At 39.8% G+C, this 20,344-nt stretch overlaps 1 protein-coding gene across 2 annotated transcripts in view; it reads right to left on the bottom strand.

Annotated features, from left to right (window-relative positions):
* LOC126425213 (BTB/POZ domain-containing protein 17) overlaps positions 1-20,344 on the bottom strand; it is a 126,441-nt gene that overhangs the window by 65,407 nt on the left and 40,690 nt on the right. For both annotated transcript variants that reach the window (XM_050088169.1, XM_050088168.1), the window contains exons 3-4: positions 16,946-17,086; positions 11,095-11,274 (exon numbers count right to left, since the gene is read on the bottom strand). In XM_050088169.1, coding sequence (XP_049944126.1) covers positions 11,095-11,274; positions 16,946-17,086 — 321 coding nt within the window. The remainder of the gene's footprint in view (positions 1-11,094; positions 11,275-16,945; positions 17,087-20,344) is intronic.

The following is a 20,344-nucleotide window of genomic DNA, read 5'->3' as shown; positions in this document are numbered from 1 at the left end:
CAGCCATGTGGAATAACATCCCCTTTCAAATTTAGTGAGGCTGTGGTGCCCACCCTGAAATAATTGATGTGTCACTCGTTTATGTTAACCATTTATAACCTACTGAAACCCCGCTTCTACACTTTCCAAGGGACTTAAAAAAAGGGGGGGGGGGGGTGCAAGATGCGGGAAAATGAATGTAAAATGTGGGAAATTACTTTTTAAGCAATAAAAGTTGTGTATATGACTCCCCTTGCATTTTCGTATTTTACGAATGATGTTTGTAAGTAATAGGCATTAAAACATTCGCCTGGGACTTGTTTATTAGATAATATACGTTACCTGGATTTTGCACTGTATATAGCTGCTGATTTAACTAGAACTGGAAAGCAGAAATGTTTGATTTCATTTCATTCATCATTGTCGACATTTTTACAAAGGCTGCAACTTTTTCATTGATTACTTAGATAATGCTTGCGTAACTGCATCAGTTATGCATTTTTTCGTGCTTAGCATAATGTATTTCGAGAATGTGATCTCATTCTCAGGTACAAATATTTACATAAGCATTTTGAGTGATGTTCAAATGTATTTTGTTTTGTGCCTCTTGCACTGTTGTCACCGTTTTGTAGTTATAAGGTACTGTGCCACTTCCATTATGCAGAAAACTGTACAGAGACAAACCATTACACATACACTGTTTATTTCTTAATTACCGCAAGACATACTTATGTAAATACCTGCACTTGACAATGAGAATGTTGTTGTTGTTGTTGTTGTTGTTGTGGTCTTCAGTCCTGAGACTCGTTTGATGCAGCTCTCCATGTTACTCTATCCTGTGCAAGCTTCTTCACCTCCCAGTACCTACTGCAGCCTACACCCTTCTGAATCTGCTTAGTGTATTCATCTCTTGGTCTCCCTCTATGATTTTTACCCTCCACACTGCCCTCCAGTACTAAATTGGTGATACCTTGATGCCTCAGAACATGTCCTACCAATCAATCCCTTCTTCACGTCAAGTTTTGCAAAAAACTCCTCTTCTCCCCAACTCTATTCAATACCTCCTCATTAGTTAATGTGATCTACCCATCTAATCTTCAGCATTCTTCTGTAGCACCACATTTCAAAAGCTTCTATTCTCTTCTTGTCCAAACCATTTATCGTCCATGTTTCACTTCCATACAAGGCTACACTCCAAACAAATACTTGCAGAAACGACTTACTGACAATTAAATCAATACTCAATGTTAACAAATTTCTCTTCTTCAGAAACGCTTTCCTTGCCATTGCCAGTCTACATTTTATATCCTCTCTACTTTGGCCATCATCAGTTATTTTGCTCCCCAAATAGCAAAACTCCTTTACTACTTTAAGTGTCCCATTTCCTAATCTAATTCCCTCAGCATCACCCGACTTGATTCGACTACATTCCATTATCCTCGTTTTGCTTTTGTTGATGTTCATCTTATATCCTCCTTTCAAGACAATATCCATGCCGTTCAACTGCTCTTTCAAATCCTTTGATGTCTCTGACAGAATTACAATGTCATCGGCGAACCTCAAAGTTTTTATTTCTTCTCCATGGATTTTAATACCTACTCTGAACTTTTCTTTTGTTTCTTTTACTGCTTGCTCAATATACAGATTGAATAGCATCGGGGAGAGGCTACAACCCTGTCTCACTCCCTTCCCAACCACTCCTTCCCTTTCATGTCCCTCGACTCTTGTAACTGCCATCTGCTTTCTGTACAAATTGTAAATAGCATTTCGCTCCCTGTATTTTACCCCTGCCACCTTCAGAATGTCAACATTGTCAAAAGCTTTCTCTAAGTCTACAAATGCTAGAAACGTAGGTTTGCCTTTCCTTATTCTAGCTTCTAAGATAAGGCATAGGGTCAGTATTGTCTCACGTGTTCCAACATTTCTACGGAATCCAAACTGATCTTCCCCGAGGCCGGCTTCTACCAGTTTTTCCATTCGTCTGTATAGAATTCGCGTTAGAATTTTGCAGCTGTGACTTATTAAACTGATAGTTCGGTAATTTTCACATCTGTCAACACCTGCTTTCTTTGGGATTGGAATTATTATATTCTTCTTGAGGTCTGAGGGGATTTCGCCTGTCTCATACATCTTGCTCACCAGATGGTAGAGTTTTGTCAGGACTGGCTCTCCCAAGGCCGTCAGTAGTTATAATGGAATGTTGTCTACTCTGGGGGTCTTGTTTCGACTTAGGTCTTCTAGTGCTCTGTCAAACTCTTCACGCAGTATCATATCTCCCATTTCATCTTCATCTACATTCTCTTCCATTTCCATAATACTGTCCTCAAGGACATCGCCCCTGTATAGACCCTCTATATACTCCTTCCACCTTTCTGCTTTCCCTTCTTTGCTTAGAACTGGGTTTCCATCTGAGCTCTTGATATTCATGCAAGTGGTTCTCTTTTCTCCAAAGGCCTCTTTAATTTTCTTGTAGGCAGTATCTATCTTACCCCTTGTGAGAAAAGCCTCTACATCCCTACATTTGTCCTCTAGCCATCCCTGCTTAGCCATTTTGCACTTCCTGTCGATCTAATTTTTGAGACGTTTGTATTCCTTTTTGCCTGCTTCACTTACAAAAATGCAGTATTTTCTCCTTTCATCAATTAAATTCAGTATCTCTTCTGTTACCCAAGGATTTCTACTAGCCCTCGTCTTTTTACCTACTTGATCCTCTGCTGCCTTCACTATTTCATTCCTCAAAGCTACCCATTCCTCTTCTACTGTATTTCTTTCCCCCATTCCTGTCAATTGTTCCCTTATGCTCTCCCTGAAACTCTGTACAACCTCTGGTTCTTTCAGTTTATCCAGGTCCCACCTCCTTAAATTACCACCTTTTTGCAGTTTCTTCAGTTTTAATCTACAGTTCATAACCAGAGTCCACATCTGCCCCTGGAAATGTCTTACAATTTAAAATCTGGTACCTTAATCTCTGTCTTACCATTATATAATCTATCTGAAACGTTCTAGCATCTCCAGGATTCTTCTATGTATGCAACCTTCTTTCATGATTCTTGAACCAAGTGTTAGCTATGATTAAGTTATGCTCTGTGCAAAATTCTACCAGACTGCTTCCTCTTTCATTTCTTAGCCCCAATCCATATTCACCTACTATGTTTCCTTCTCTTCCTTTTCCTACTGTCGAATTCCAGTCACCCATGACTATTAAATTTTTGTCTGCCCGCACTACCGGAGTAATTTCTTTTATTTCATCATACATCTCACCAATTTCTTCATCTGCAGAGCTAGTTGGCATATAAACTTGTACTACTATAGTAGGTGTGGGCTTCGTGTCTACCTTGGGCACAATAACGCGTTCACTATGCTGTTTGTAGTAGCTTACCTGCACTCCTATTTTTTTATTTATTATTAAACCTAATCCTGCATTACCCCTATTTGATTTTGTATTTATAACCCTGTATTCACTTGACCAAAAGTCTTGTCCCTCCTGCCACCAAACTTCACTAATTCCCGCTATATCTAACTTTAACCTAACCATTTCCCTTTTTAAATTTTCTAACCTACCTGCCCGATTAAGGGATCTGACATTCCACGCTCCGATCTGTAGAACGACAGTTTTCTTTCTCCTGATAACGACGTCCTCTTGAGTAGTCCCCGCCCGGAGATCCAAATGGGGGACTATTTTACCACCGGAATATTTTACCCAAGAGGACGCTATCATCATTTAATCATACAGTAAATCTGCATGTCCTCGGGAAAAGTTACGGCTGTAGTGTCCCCCTGCTTTCAGCTGTTCGCAGTACCACAACAGCAAGGCCGTTTTGGTTAGTGTTACAGGGCCAGATCAGTCAATCATCCAGACTGTTGCCCCTGCAACTACTGAAAAGGCTGCTGCCCCTCTTCAGGAACCACATGTTTGTCTGGCCTCTCAACAGATACTCCTCCGTTGTGGTTTGGTACGGCTATCTGTATTGTTGAGGAACACAAGCCTCCCCACCAACGGCAAGGTCCATGGTTCATGGTGGGAGGAGAATATATTCTTGAAATGCATTGTGCCAAACACGGAAAAATACATAACTGGTGCAAGTGCTTCATTAGTTAAATCATAAACATTTAAGCAGCACAAAGGAGAGCAGCAGTGTCAACTAGCAGTATTGGTGGCTAAACAAAAAAACTTGCGAAGGTATTATGGTGATCACAAAGCGACACATGCACTATAGACAGTTTGAAAACTGTTGTGACAGATCGTGATATCTTTATTCACTTGAACATTTATAAATACTACTTGAAAGTCAGCATGATTTTCTGTCAATTACATCAGTTCCTTCTCCGTGAACATTGTTTCATAAAGTATAAATTGTGGAAAAATTACAGGTATATTAATGCAAAAATGGGTGCAAATTAATGTTATGAACATAGGAAATTTGACGCAGGGCCTTAAAATAGGTTGTAAATAACAGGAAAATGTTAATTCCTGAAACGTAAAGTGGGGTTGTACTGTACTTCAAAAAATTGTCTCTTGACACTTATGCTTTGTTTTTGTGATACATTGCAAAGGCTGTATCAGGACTTGATCTTTTTCGTATCAGAGTTTTCCTACAGGTTTTACAATACCTGTACTACGGAAAAAGCCTACACTGTGCATAAATAAGAACGTAAATACATAAAAAAGTTTTATTAATAAAAGTTGTTTCAACAGTCTACTAAACTTCTTTGATTCTATTTGGTATTTAGATAGAAATCAATGATATAAAGAATAACGTGCAATGTACAGCCTTCTAAATGTTGTCTGATGAGTTTGTATGTATATCTATTCTTGAGCGAATGAATGATGTGTTTTAAATGTTTGTATGACAATTTCCGTATTTGGTTCTCAGTTGTGTGAAAAATTTACTATATAACTTTGGTAAAGAACATCTGTTAAGAATTTTGCTTTCATCATTAATAAATTCTACTACTAAATTCTGACCTTTCCCTATCACAGACAGTCCCTCGAAATCTCTCTCACACTGTTCAATTCTGGGCTACGTAAGCAATGTTTTTGGGCTATACAAGCAATGTTTCACCTATTAAGTGTGACTATTTTTTTCATTCCACAATGTTCTGTTGGCATCCAATGTGAATTGTCTTTGGGCACAAATAATGGTGTCAAACTGCACAGCAGACACCTTATAGTGAAAAGAATAATTTGATTCATCACCACACAACAGAATATGGGATACTGAGCCAATGATATGCAATTATAGATACACTTTTTAAAACACTCGCTGATGAAAGTGAGAGAGACAGTAGAGGAACAGCATGGTACACATAGCTGTATGTCCTGTTTCAGAGGAGGCAGGGGGAGGGGGGCAGGATTTTGTGTAATTGCCACCTTCTGCGAAAGGAAGTGTGACCAGTGCTTTATCCCCAACTCTCCAAAGATGAGATACTGCCAGGATCAGACCTTGTGCAAAATTGATTTTGCTGGAAAAATTAACAAGGACAGATGCTTCTATCATTCCTGTGAGGGAGTATGTCTGCAACACTAACTGGGTTGACAACATGGGAGGAGTCAGTTGAGGAGGATCTCTTACGGCCTCTTGCCACAGAAAGACCAGCAGTTAAACAAGGTCTCACTTCTAGACAGACGGCATTGGAGAGCAGATGCGTTGTGCAGCTGTCTCTGTAGGACTAGTCTCTGCTCATAATGCCAGTTCTGTGCACTTCCGAGGCCACAGCCAGTGCAGAAAACTGTCACATTATGCAGGTAAATTCTCATCGTATAGCAAAACCCTGTCACGGTTGAATCATTTATTTTTAAAATTTTCCATAATTTGGAGATTTTGAGGTTGCTGTTACTTCGGATACTACATACCGAACTGCACAAACTGACATTAAAGGGGTACCGCTCAGGCAGTGTACATTCTACAGGATTCTGAAAAACAATGTTCTTTTAATAGGGACATCAGTTAATGACTCATGCCCAAGTCGCATCAGTTGTGACTCGAGTTGGTTTCAAAATACAGCTTAGATAGCAGCACTGAAGATGCTACTCAAATCCCAAGTCAATATATTTTGCATGGACAAAATAAAGACAGATCCAAGCACAGTATTCACTCACATGACTTAACTCATGGGATAGTGATATGCACACATACGGATGGCAGTAATATTGCATATGCGAGATATAAAACTGCAGTGCGTTGGAGAAGCTGTCATTGTACTCAGTTGATTCATGGGAAAAGGTTTCTGACATAATTATGTCCACGCAATGGAAATAAACAGACCTTCAAGGCGGAATGGTAGTTGGAGCTAGACACATGGGACATCCCATTTCGGAAATCATTAGGGAATTCTATATTCTGGGATCCACAAGAATATGTCGAGAAAACCAAATTTCAGGCATTACCTTTCACCATGGGTAATGCAGCGACTGACTGCCTTCTTTTAACAACCTAGGGCAGCGGCATTTGTGTAAAGATGTCAGTGCTAACAGACAACACACTGCATGAAATAACTGTAGAAATGAATGTGGGATGTACAACAAAAGTAGGCGTTGGTACAGTGCGGCACAATCTGTTCTTAATAGGCTATGGCAGCAGATGACCAATGCGAGTGCCTTTGTTAACAGCACGACATCGCCTGTAGTGTCTCTCCTAGGCTCGTGACCGTACTGGTTGGACCTAGAAGCCTGGAAAACTGTGGCCTAGTCAGATGGGCCACGATTTCAGTTGGTAAGAGCTGATGACAGGGTTCGAGTATGGCCCAGACCTCACGGAGCCATGGACCCAAGTTGTCATGAAGGCACTGTGGTGGTTCCATAATGATATGGGCTGTGTTTACATAGAATGGACTGGGTCCACTGGTCCATCTGGACTGATCATTGTCTCAAAATGGTTATATTTAGCTACTTCAATACCATCTGCAGCCATTCATGGACTTCACGTTACCGAAGTACAATGGAATTTTTATGGAAGACAATGCGCCATATCACCGTGCCATAATTATTTGCAACTAGTTTGAAGAACGTTCAGGGCAATTCGAGGGTATGATTTGGCCACCTGGATCGTTCAACATGAATCCCATTGAAAATTTATAGGACATAATCGAGAGGTCAGTTCATGCCCAAAATCTTGCAGCATTTTTGCAATTGTGGACAGCTACACTGAGAGGCCTTCCATTCCAGACAACAGGTCAGCTCAGAATAAGAATCCTACTCTAGGCAGAATTCCATTATACCTAGCTGATTGTGGGAGATACAACAAAATTCTGTGTTACTTTCCAGTGAGAGGACACTTTTGTTTAGATATTTCGGCATTATAAAAAGGAAACTAAGCAAATAGGACACATTGTTTACTGCGCGATAGTGTCACAGAAGTCATTCTTACAAGTTCTAAACAAGGTCAATTTCTTGCTAGAGAGGTTGCTGCTAATGAGATAACAGACTTCAAGTCACGGTGGCAGGCTTACTACTAAAAGATAAGAATTTCTGATTAAATTCGAAGTATTGAAAGATAAGGGAAGGTGATGATACTTTGTTTTTGATAACACAAGAAAGTGTTGATTAACATCTTATACAATGATCAGTGGCCTGATTAGACTTTTTTGTCCAGGGCATCCGACATGATACACTGACTGAAAAACGAGCTGACCCATCTGGAAAGATTCCAGTTAAGTCCTTTGAAAACTCCAACGTTATCTGCTGCCGAACATCTCTCCTTCTATGAAAAAATTCTGAAGTGGCCTATAAATAACGAGAGCTGAGATGAATGAATGACCGTCAAACACTGACTATCTTTGGACAGTTATACATTAGTATTGTGAAATATAAATATTGTAATGTATGCAATCAAAATAATGTTAATTTTGTTAAGAAGGTGTGTGTAAGTTCAGTTATCTTTTACATACATTTTTTAAGTCAATAGTTCCCAGCTTTTAATGATTAACTACACATCCAAAAAATAGCATTAGAAATTCAATATAAATAATATAATGCGGCCAAGCCTGTGTAACATGGTCCCTTACAGCTCACAGCACTTGCCAGTTTTCAACTGAGGATGCTAATGGCTGCAGGCGAAAACAGTAGCGGTCTACAGAGCTGTAACCCGACTGAGGCATTGCCAAAAACACTTTTACAAAATCGCATTATGTTACTGGCCTGCGGAGCTGTTGTGGCCAGCTCACTGCACCTCAGGTATCAACTCAACTACAGCAATCACATTTGCATCATCAACCATAACAATGTCAATAAAGATAGCCATATACAGTCATTGTCCCTTAAATGAGTGACGGTTGACTTAAGCCCCTGTATAATACGAGGTGTGGCTAGAAAAAAACCAGACTAGTACTGGTGAAACAATAAAACGAATGCAATAAGGCTGAAAGTCGCGTGGCCTGTCACGTGACTCTCGCTCCGCCTACTGCTCGAGTTTCATCTGCCTCCTGCACTCAGTCTGCCCGTGGTGTCTGTTTTAAGTAGTTGACGTTTTGTCTGTGCGTCGGAAAATGTTGAGTGTACAGAAAGAACAGCGCGTTAACATCAAATTTTGTTTCAAACTAGGAAAATCTGCAAGTGAAACGTTTGTAATGTTACAACAAGTGTACAGCGATGATTGTTTATCGCGAACACAAGTGTTTGAGTGGTTTAAACGATTTAAAGATGGCCGCGAAGACACCAGTGATGACACTCGCACTGGCAGACCATTGTCAGCAAAAACTGATGCAAACATTGAAAAAATCGGTAAACTTGTTCGACAAGACAACAAGTCAACTCCTGTTAACTCAGACACTGCTCTGATTGTTAAACGGCGATCTGCTAGTGCGAGTGTCATCACTGGTGTCTTCGCGGTCATCTTTAAATCGTTTAAACCACTCAAACACTTGTGTTCGCGATAAACAATTATCGCCGTACACTTGTTGTAACATTACAAACGTTTCACTTGCAGATTTTCCTAGTTTGAAACAAAATTTGATGTTAAACGCTGTTCTTTCTGTACACTCAACATTTTCTGACGCACAGACAAAACGTCAACTACTTAAAACAGACACCACGGGCAGACTGAGTGCAGGAGGCAGATGAAACTCGAGCAGTAGGCGGAGCGAGAGTCACGTGACAGGCCACGCGACTTTCAGCCTTATTGCATTCGTTTTATTGTTTCACCAGTACTAGTCCGGTTTTTTTCTAGCCACACCTCGTATATATAATTCAACAGTTCCTCTCATTTTCCTCCATTCAACAGAACACTGACTTGTGCACTGAAAGGTATTAAAAATATATGCAGTTTTTACCACAATTCCTGTGTCCATTGGTTCTTTTGCATGATCAACCCAAATAACAGATCATGTGTTGCTATACCAGCTACGGAATCGATCCAGTCACAAAATTGCTGTTCGAGCCTGCACAGAAGGCCAAACCAACGCTCATCAAGCCAGAGCATTTTTACTTCGATTGAGGTGCACAGTTAATCTTGCAAAGGATCCATTGAGTAATATTAATCTGGTGACTGTATGGTGCAAGTAGTTTGAGATTCTGGAAAAAGTAGGGGTAAGCTATGGTGAAAGAATCGTAATAATATGTACAAGATACAAGAGGGAAGAATAAGAGTTGGAGACCGAGAACAGAGTGCTCGGATTAAAAAGGGGGTAAAACAGGGATAGTATTTTGTCACTACTGTTTAATCTATACACTGAAAAAGCAATGACACAAAAAAAGAAAGATTCAAGTGGGGGATTAAAATCCAGGGTGAAAGGTTATCAATGATCTCATTGCTATCCTGTCAAAGTAAAGATGAGTCACAGGATCTGCTGAATGGAATGAACAGTCCAATGGGTAAGGAATATGGATTGGAATTAAATCAATGAAAGGCGAAAGTAATGACAGGTAGCAGAACTGAGAACAGTGAGAAACTTAACATCAGGACATGATCACAAAGTAGATGAAGTCAAGGAATCTAGGCAACAAAATAACAAATGCTGGATGGAACACGGGGGACACAAAAAGCAAACTAGCACAGGCAAAACAGGCATTCCTGACCAAGACAAGTTTACTAGGATCTGTTGAGTAATATTAATCTGGTGACTGTACGGTGCATTTAGTTTGAAATTCTGAAAAAAGTAGGGATAAGCTATAGTGAAAGAATCGTAATAATCTGTAGACGGCTACTGTTTTCGACTGCAGCCATTAGCATCCTCAGTTGAAAACTGGCAAGTGCTGTGAGCTGTCAGGGACCATAATACACAGTCTTGGCCATATTATATTATTTATATTGAATTTCTAATGCTATTTTTTGAATGTAGAGTTAATCATAGACCTTAATTTCAGGAAGAAATTTCTGAGAATGTACATCTGGAGCAGAGCATTGTTCGGTAGTGAAACGGTGACAGAGAGAAAAGTGGAACAAAAGAGAACTGAAGCATTTCAGATGTGGTGCTGCAGAAGATGTTGGACTGAGAAGGTAAGGAATGAGGAGTTTCTCCACAGAATTGGCAAGGAAAGGAATATATGGAAAATACTGAAAAGAAGAAGGGACGGTATGATAGGACACCTATTACGACATCCGGAAATAATCTCTATGGTACTAGAGGGAACTGTAGAGGGTAAAAACTGTAAAGGAAGACAGAGATTGGGATAAATGGTGCAAATAACTGTGGGTGTAGGTTGCAAATGGTACTACAGGATGAAGAGGCTGGCACAAGACAGGAATTAAGAACGGGATGCGTCAAACCAGTGAGAACACTGATGACTTATAAAGGAGACCATATTTTCTTCAATTATTTCGACTAGTCATACAGACACAGTAAGTTGAAGAAATCAGTGAGCCAAGAGCAGCTAATTAATCGCAGATGGAGACTGACAAGGGGGTACCACTACAACCTCTGCATAAACACATGATTTTAGCACCTATACAAGGAAATTCGACAAGCGGGAACTCTTGACAACCCAGTCTCGGTACAGGCTTGGGGCACTGCAGTACACTCACTTGCTGCAAGCAGTCGTTTGAAACGAAAAAGTACCTTGTGCAAAAGGGAATTAACAATACAGCTCTGGTCACAATCTCTAGTTCACACGTAGCGCAAACGAAAATTATTACAACAACTGTGCAGAAATGAATATTCAGAAAATGCAAGAAACTGTACCTTGACATTGTACTTATCAGCCAGTGCAAGGATAGGCATAACCACACTGTGGTTGATGCGTATCTGGCCAGTATAGAAGTAACGCATGAAGCTAGCGAACACTGCTGCACAGGCCGGACTCTCCTGCAAGCGAACACGACGTTCCTGCGACTCACTCCACTCCCGTTTCATCAGCATCACCTGGGCACAAGGTATTCCAAACCAAAAGTTAGTTACTCAGTAAATGACACAAAACATCATGGCTAATATTACAAGAGGGTGGAAAGAATGCGCTCCTTATGAAGCAAAACAAATGGAAACCATTAATACACAAATATCATTAAAGACAGTGTAAATTAAATACTAACTAAAGACAACAAGGTAATATGCTGCTGCTACTGATGATGATGAACTCAGTTGCCAGACTCTATTATTATCATTGTTGTTGTTGTTGTTGTTGGTGGTGGTGGTGGTGGTGGTGGTGGTGGTGGTGTTGTTGGGGTCTTCTGTCCGAAGACTGCTTCGATGCAGTTTTCCACGCTATTCTATCCAGTGAAAGCCTCTTCATCCCTGCACAGCTATTGCAACCTACTTCCACTTGAATCTTCTTACTCTAATTTATTGTTTTCCTCCCTCTACAATTTTTACCTTCCACACTTCCTTCCGTTACCAGATTGACAATTCCTGGATACCTCAGGATGTGTCCTATAAATGACCTTTTTTTAGTAAATTTGTGCCAAACATTAATTTTTTTCCCCCCCATTCGGTTAAGTACTTCAAAAGTTATTGGGCTGGTGCACAAGTTCATAACATTTTTCCTTAGTTATTCGAATTCATGGTGAACCTTCAGCTGTCCTTTATTTTGCACAATTCGCTTCACTACTAGTTTTGGTAAAATGACATGTGTCACCAGCTGTTGATGAGGACTTTGCTTCTTCACGAAAACTACTACACACAACTATTATTGTAATTTCCCCCCCCCTACTATGAGCAGTTCAAAAGAGCACACTACTCTTATAAGGTATTCTTTCCAGCCGTTTATGCCAGCTTATGTTTGATTGTGGTCATTTGACCAAAACTAGTAGTGAAGCGAATTGTGCAAAATAAAGAACAGCTGAAGGTTCACCAAGAATTAGTTGGTGGCTGAACATCCCCACCTGCAAACAATACATAAATTTTTCCATAAGTTTAACAAATATAACAGATATTTCAGTCATCGCTATTTACAACAGTCCACCAATGCTGGGGTAATTCTTCAATTCTGCAACTGTAGAACTCAGTGGTTTTGTGTGGAGAACACGTCAAGCCATGTTCGGCATGCATTTTCATCCGGAGAAGTTCCTTAAAGGTTGTTTGACAGAGAGCGGAAAAGGTGAAAATATTAGGGCACAAGATCAGGTCAATAAGGTGGGTGCACAATGACTTCCCAACCCACCCCTGCATAACATTCTTTGTCAGCCTAGCAGAGTGCGGGCAGGCATTATTGTAGAGTAGCATCACCTCACGCAGTCTTGCTGTTCACTGTTCTTGGACAGCTTCTGCTAGACATCTCAGATGTTGATAATAAATGTCAGCAGTGACGGTTACATCTTGGGAAGACAATTTGTTGCTGTTCCACCAGATGCATAACATTATCTTTTGTATATGCGTGCAGATCTTCGTTTTTTGAACCTTTCCCAACGAATGCAAATGTCGCACAATGGTGGAATAATCACAGTTCATCACATCTGTCTGTTTTCGGGTACACTGACTCGATCACTATGGATTAATCAGTTTAAACAATTCTCATCAAACCCCAAAAGCCATCCTGAATGTGGAGAGCCGCTAATGTCAAAACCATCCATCTTAAAACAAGAATACCATTTGCTTGCTGTGTTCTGTCCAATGGCATTATTGTCATACATGACAAGTGTTTCTGGCTGCGTCTGCTGCTGTCACCCCTCTACTGGACTCAAACAGTTGGATATGGATGTTCTGATTTCTCCACTTAGCATTCCATTTTCTAGTATCCACTGCTCCACTCACTATCTCCAAATGACAACACATAAACGCAAACAGAGACTGATACAAATAAAAACCCATAGCAGAATACCAACAGGCAAAACAAAAATGCTACGAACTTATGCACTAACCTAGTATTTGATCTACCCAAGTAATTTTCAGCATTCTTCTGTGGCACCATATGTCAAAATCTTCTGGTGTCTCCTTGTCTAAACCGCTTTTCACTCACATTTCACTTCCATATAAAGCTACACTTCAGACAAATACCTTCAGAAAATATTACCCAACATTTTATCTTTGATGTTAATAAATTTCTCTTTTTAAGAAATGCTTTACTTGTTATTGGCAGTCTACAATCTATATTCTCCCCACTCTGGCCATTATCTGAGCATTCCCCATGCGACTAGTGTGCACTGACATGCTCCAATTTTAATCACAGTCAAAGAAATTACATTTGACATGCTGCAGTGGATTTGTCACGTAAATTAATTTTGATGGATGCCAGCAAAAAACAATGGAAACAATAGAACCTGTGGGATTTTACAAAAGAAGTCTAATTGCTTTTCAGATTGAATTCATTTCCACAGACTACCATTTTGTAATCAGGTGTGAATGCAATTTCAAAATGAATCAATTCCAAACAGACCATGAGTCAAGTTTGAATGTGAATATTCACTAAAAGAGAATTTCAAGTAAACAGAGACTTTATTAAAATAATTAAAATCATATACAAGCCACTGCACATCAATTTGTAGCAAAAGCAGATGGAACATAGTTTTATATACATTAGTGGCTAACCACATCTACATGAATTTCAATTAGAAAAGGGTCGGAACTACAGCTGTTGCAGCATACAAGCCAAATAGTAGACTACAAAGGAGATTGCTTATAAAAACAGTGGTGTGAGCCATCCTAGAATATTGCTCAAATGTAAGGGATCTGTATCAAATAGGACTAACAGGGAGTATTGAAAGTACACAAAGAACAGCATGAATGATCGATCATATATTTGCTTGAACCATGGGAGAACATCACACTGAAGCTGGAAAAACTCAACTTTTTGACACTTGAAGATAGAAGCAAACTATCCCATGAAAGTCTACTTACAAGGTTCCAAGCAATAGAATTAAATGAGGAATTTTGGAATACACAGAGCCTTAAAAAAAGAATACATGTATTACACAGTTATTATACTGTCAAAACTATCGATCGTTGTGCCACGGTTCAGTTATTGGAGAAACAAATACACTGTGAAGTTTCTATTCATTGCCACTACGTGCCGGTTGTCTTCTGTTGTTTACTGTCAAAGGTTCCAAAACGGCTACTCCTCATCAGAAATCTCTGTGCTTTCTCAAGTTTGGAGTAATTCCAAGAGTACAGTGCAAAGTAGTTTCATGGTGAAAAACCAAACTGACCCTCCGAATGGATGGAAAATTTGCAGATGGTATTGACCATTTTTAGACACTAGATATGTACATAAAGGAAAGAGTCTGGGCTGCCATAGTGTTAATGACAAAAATGTCACATAAATTCAAACCACTTTCCACTGTAGTCCTACAAAATCAACTTCTTGTGCCAGCTGGGAGATACGACTGGCTAAAACAACAATTTCGTGCGTTTTGAGATGTCGGTTGGTTATGAAGCCTCCCAAGTGACAGCTGTTACAAGCTCTAGGTCATAACGACAAACACAAACGTGTGGCATTTTCTGACAAACTTGAGTGCTACTGACAATTATAACACTTTCTCACACTGCATCATGTTCAGTGACGAAGCGACTGTGAACCATGGTGGGAAATTAAACAAACACAATGTTCAAACTTCGAATCTACAGAAACCCACATCCAGGCATTCAACGTGTACAAGTTTCATCCAAAGTCAATGCATTTTGTGCAATATCTCAAGCTCATTCTTCTTTGATGGAAACACGGTTAATGGTCAGCAGTATCTTGCTGTGTTAGAAAACTGGTTGTTTCTGGGGCTGAACGAGCACAACTTCGTTTTTCAACAAGACAGGGCACGTGAATGAAACGCTATTGAGCTGCTGGATTGGTCACCAAACAGTCAGTGACTTAGCACTTCTCAGCTAGCCTCCACAGTTACCAGATTTGTTGGTGCTCTATGACTTCTTCCTGTGGAGTTTCATTAAGGGCAACATTTATGCGCCAACACCACCACAGATCCTTGAAGAGTTGAAGAACCAGATCTGTACTAATATAACGTCAGTGACGATGGATGTGCTAACCCAAGTATGGAAGGAGTTCAAGAATCAAGGTGGTGATATTAGTGGGGGACATACTGAACATCTGTAACCTAAATTTGGGAGATTTGTAAATATGCGTTCCAAGTTTCATACTTTTACATCTTACAGTTTAATAAATACAAGGCAGATTGATAACTCATATAAAATAGCAAGGAAAAATGTATGTTTCATAAAAAACTCACCCTACTTTTCTCCTCTGCAGGACATACACCTGGTTCACCAATTCTCCAGCTTTTTCATTCCACCAGAAAAATAGGTTCTGTCAAGTTCTGTGAAATACTCATTGACTGCAACTATCATTTGGTCATTTGATGAAAATTTCTTCCCAGTAAACCAAAGTTTCCAGTTAGGGAACATGAAGTAAATTGGGCCCCAGTTTGGTGAACGGGGTGAATGAGGAACCAATTCAAAGCCCAATTTGTGCTCTTTTGCCATAGTTATCACTGATGTGTGGGGCGGAAAGAGAATGTTTTTGTGTGCATACATTGGTCTTTCTCAGCCAACTCAAGTTTCAAACAATCTAACAATGATCAATAATGGTTCTGTCTTTTTCCAAATAATCTATCAAGATTATTCCTTGGGACTTGCAAAAAAACTGTGCCCTTCACATTACCAGCTGACAAAATGGTCTTTGCCTTCTTCGGTGCACTTTCACCAGCCTTTGTCCATTTGTTTTATCTGTCATTTTGAGTCTGGTGTATAATGATAGATCCAGGTTTCATCAACAGTCACAAATCAACACAAGAAGTCTTGCTGATTGTGATTATGAAATGTACCAGATACGCTTTTGGCCAATTGTGAGCAATCTTGAGACCCACCTCACACACAGCTTCTTCACAGCCAATTCTCCGTACAGGGTATTATGCACTCACTCAGATAAGATGCCTACAGTTTAAGTCCACCCATGTTTGAATTCATTAATCTGAAAGTAAATTGTCTTCAATGATGGAGCAGAGTAATTGTGACCTTCATCCAATTCTGCTTTGATTTGTGTTGCAGTCCTACGATTCAAATGAAAATGTTTAACAACATCACAAAACACTGTTTTCTATGTTTTCAACTGCAGTTAACACACTAGCAAATTCAGACAGCTCTCAACAATGCACTGTACATAATTGAAATCCTTGATACGATCCTTGGAATAATCAGGCTTACCAAACATTGAGGCACAATAAAAATGTTCCATTATTTCTGGAACTGTACCATACTTACCAAGCCACACTAGTATATGCATTCAAAATACATATGTTCTTTTTGAATCACCCTGTACTATGACCCCTACGCATTGTTCCCTTATCAATCACAGACACAAGATCAGAAAAATTACGGCATGCAGGAGTTTAAATCATTCTTCGCGTGCTCCATAATGAATGGAACTGGAAGAAGCCCTAATAACTGATACAGCGGGAATTAGCTTTTGCCACGTATTTCGCAGTGGTTTGTGGAGAGTAGATGCAGTTATCTCCACTTCCATTAGAACCAAGTTAGTATATTAACTGAAAAATTACCATAGAGCACCTTTAACTCTGATGCAGTTGTTCGTTTGGTGACATGTTTAAAAATTGACCGTTAATTGTCAGTTGCTAGACCTTCACCAATAACTACGTACCTGGAAAACTTCACTGGATGCACACAGTATGAGCCTGTGAGCTGGATACTCAACTCCTGACACCACGAGAGTCACATCGCTCATGAGGTGCTCTGCGTACAGTGTCGACAACTTCTCCAGCACAGTGTTAGAGTTATCCACCTAAAATATGAGAAAAGTGCACAAATATTAACCACAAAATTACTTTCCAGGAACATAGGTAGGACACAACATTTATAGCAACAGAGTTTTTATCATATTACATTGGCATACAAGTTCAAAAATGTCACATACGCAGAAATGAAACAAAAGTAGGCTGTTTCATAAAAAGTTAGCATTCTTCTGGATGATTTTTCTATAACTTTCGCCATTTCCTAAACCTCATCAGTTCTTTCCCTTCATGCTTCTTCCTTTTCCTTCAACCGTTCTGAGAGGAGAAGGAGCCACTGGCTCCGAACACTTGTTTAATACCATAAATTTTGTACTTTCTCCTGCTGCCGCTTGGTGAGTAGATTTTTTTTATCTATCCACATTTTATTGCCCATTTTGATGCAATAGTGATTTTTACTTAACCAGACAATGTTTAATAGTAAGACTGGTTTTCGAGAGAGAAATGATAGTAAACAACGATCTTACTGACAGATTTCATCCAAATTACTGGTATATGCAGGGACTGAACAAAAATTAAAGTGATGGGAGCTCCAGATGGCCAAATGTTTAGGGAAAAAATAGCATTTTTGGCATAGGTCAGGTGACAACAGCCATTTATGTCATCACAGATTCCAGGCAGCAGTTGGAGGAGCAGAATGGTAATTTGAGGGTCGTGGGATCAGGTCCCTGCATTGACAATTTTTTTTTTAATTTCAATTTTTATGTTACTTACACTGAAAATAAACCAAAATGCTCAATTATTTTATTTCTTAATATTTTCATAAACACACAAAAAGTAAAATTTGGGACAGCAAATCCCAAGAAGGGATTTTATTTACAGTGTCCACAGTGACTGCAAATAACTTTCCAAGACAGGAGTATAATTAAAGCGTACATGACTTTACGTTCCATTACTTTCATTTTAACCTCTGAGGAGTGTTACACATAATTTGCACCATCTGAGGGAACTTCGAGGAATGTATACCAAATTTGTTTTCAACAGAAACTTTAAAACTACCAAGCAATTGCAGAAATGTGTCTTTCATAACATGTGCAAGATGCTGAGATGATGACTGCTTCCCATTTTACAAAGAGCACAGCCCCAGAATCCATAAATCATCAACTATAGAATAATAAAAGGATCTAATTTTATATGTGAACTTTGTCATGTATGCCTCATAGTCTTTTCCAGGACATCTTTTTTGTAGAATCCTCATGCATGATGAAATGACAATCCTTTCTTGGAAATTTATTTGCTAGCTCAAATTTTCCTTTCCCTTACCTTTTCATGTTTCTTATGAAAATAAGAAATACAATGCACTGAGCATTATTTCAGTGTATTTGCAGCGAAAATATGCAAAAATCGAAAATTAAAAAAATGTCAAAATATGGACTCAATCCCATGATCTTCAGATTGCTATTCTGTACTTTTTATGTTTTGCAAACTGCTACATGGAAACCATGGTAGCTTAAGTGGCTCATGCCTTGCCTGATGTGCACCAAAAAAATGATTTTTTTTCTTAACATTTTGCAGTCTGGAACTCCTATTTCTGTCACTTTCATTTACAGCAAAGCAAGCATATACCATAAAATTGGATGAAACTGGTGATGAAGAATAGGCGTGGTCTCTTCAGTAAACAAAATAAATAGCTGGTCTGATAAATGGCAGCTTGCTCTAAATGTAGAAAAATGTAAGTTGATGAAGAAGAACAGCAAAAACAATCCCTTAATATTCAAATACAGCTACAGTATGTACTGCTTGACACAGTCAGGTTTATTAAATATCTATGTGTAATGTAGCAGATGCCCCCTCAGGAGACACCGCCTTAGCGAAACACTGTCCGTGTGGGCGAGGGGGTTTGTGTGATCCAATGAAGTGGAGGGCTATACCGGCGGTGGTGTAACTACCGGCAGGGCCTCCCAAGCCGGACAGGTCTCCATAGAGGATCCAGACAAAGTGTGTCTCACAACGCCCCGTCTAGTGTCCTGTCCTGTCCTGTCCTATCCTATTCTGTTCTGTCCCATCCTATACATTCCCTTCCTTTCCTTTTCCTCCTTGTGATTGTGTGGCAGCAGACACAGTCCCCTAATGTGGACAGCGGAAGATCCTTGGAAACCAGGACAACGTTGATGCACATAGGCCTTACTGCGAAGGGATGGATAGCGTTCTATAGTCGTGGTGAAGACAAGCTATCTAAGGGGTAAGGCCCTGAAATAAAACCTTGGCAGGTGTCCAGGCCATGAGGTGGCAGCCCCACCAGGACACTCGGGGGCTGTGGGCTGATAACCCGCACCACCAAAAAACACATATCACAGAAACTAAAAGGAGAAACAGCCGGATGGATCTTAAGGATATGACCTTTGGCCTGAAAAGGAAAACCCGTATCGGTTTTTGGAATGTAAGGACGTTGAGAGAGGCAGGGAGGCTAAGAAAGGTTGAAAAAGAGATGGAGAACTATCGACTAGATATATTGGGACTAAGTGAAGTAAGGTGGCCAGAATCTGGGGAATTCCAAACACAAAATGGTGGAGTGTTGCTGTATGCGGGTCAGACAGGTGAGGACGCGATGCATAGGAATGCTGTAGGGCTCTTACTATCTAAAAGAAGCAAGAAGAGCTTACTGGAGTGGAAACCAGTCTCAGAACGGATAATAACTGCACGCTTTAAAACAAATGTGCGATATGTCACTGTAATTCAATACTATGCACCTACTGAAATAGCTAAAGGAGAATTAAAAGATGCATTTTATACAGAGCTTAAGGGAGTCCTTAGACAAACAAATTCTAGGGACATAAAAATTTTAATGGGTGACTTGAACGCAAAAGTTGGTTCAGAAAATGAAGGGCTTGAACATATCATGGGCATGCATGGCATGGGGATCAGGAATATAAATGGTGAACTTTTGATAGATACATGCGCTGAACATGACCTAGTCATTGGAGGCACATTGTTTCCACATCGTAACTGCCATAAGATAACGTGGGTTTCTCCAGACCATGTTACCGAAAATCAAATAGACCACATAGTCATAAGCCGCAAGTTCCGACACTCTCTGTTAGATGTCAGAAATAGAAGAGGGGCAGACGTTGGAAGTGACCACCACCTAGTTTTGGCGGAATTCAAACTGAAGATAGTGGCAAACAGAACCAAGCTCAATCATGGGTGCAAGAAAATAGAGGTGGCAAGATTAAAAGACCAACAGATCAAAGAAACATTTGCCGTTGAACTACAAAACAGATTCCAGGTCCTCTCTGAAGAAAACGTTATGG

The sequence above is a fragment of the Schistocerca serialis genome, chromosome 10 (genome assembly GCF_023864345.2).
Source record: "Schistocerca serialis cubense isolate TAMUIC-IGC-003099 chromosome 10, iqSchSeri2.2, whole genome shotgun sequence".
Lineage (NCBI taxonomy): Eukaryota > Metazoa > Arthropoda > Insecta > Orthoptera > Acrididae > Schistocerca > Schistocerca serialis.
This window is presented reverse-complemented; position numbering and strand designations above follow the sequence as displayed.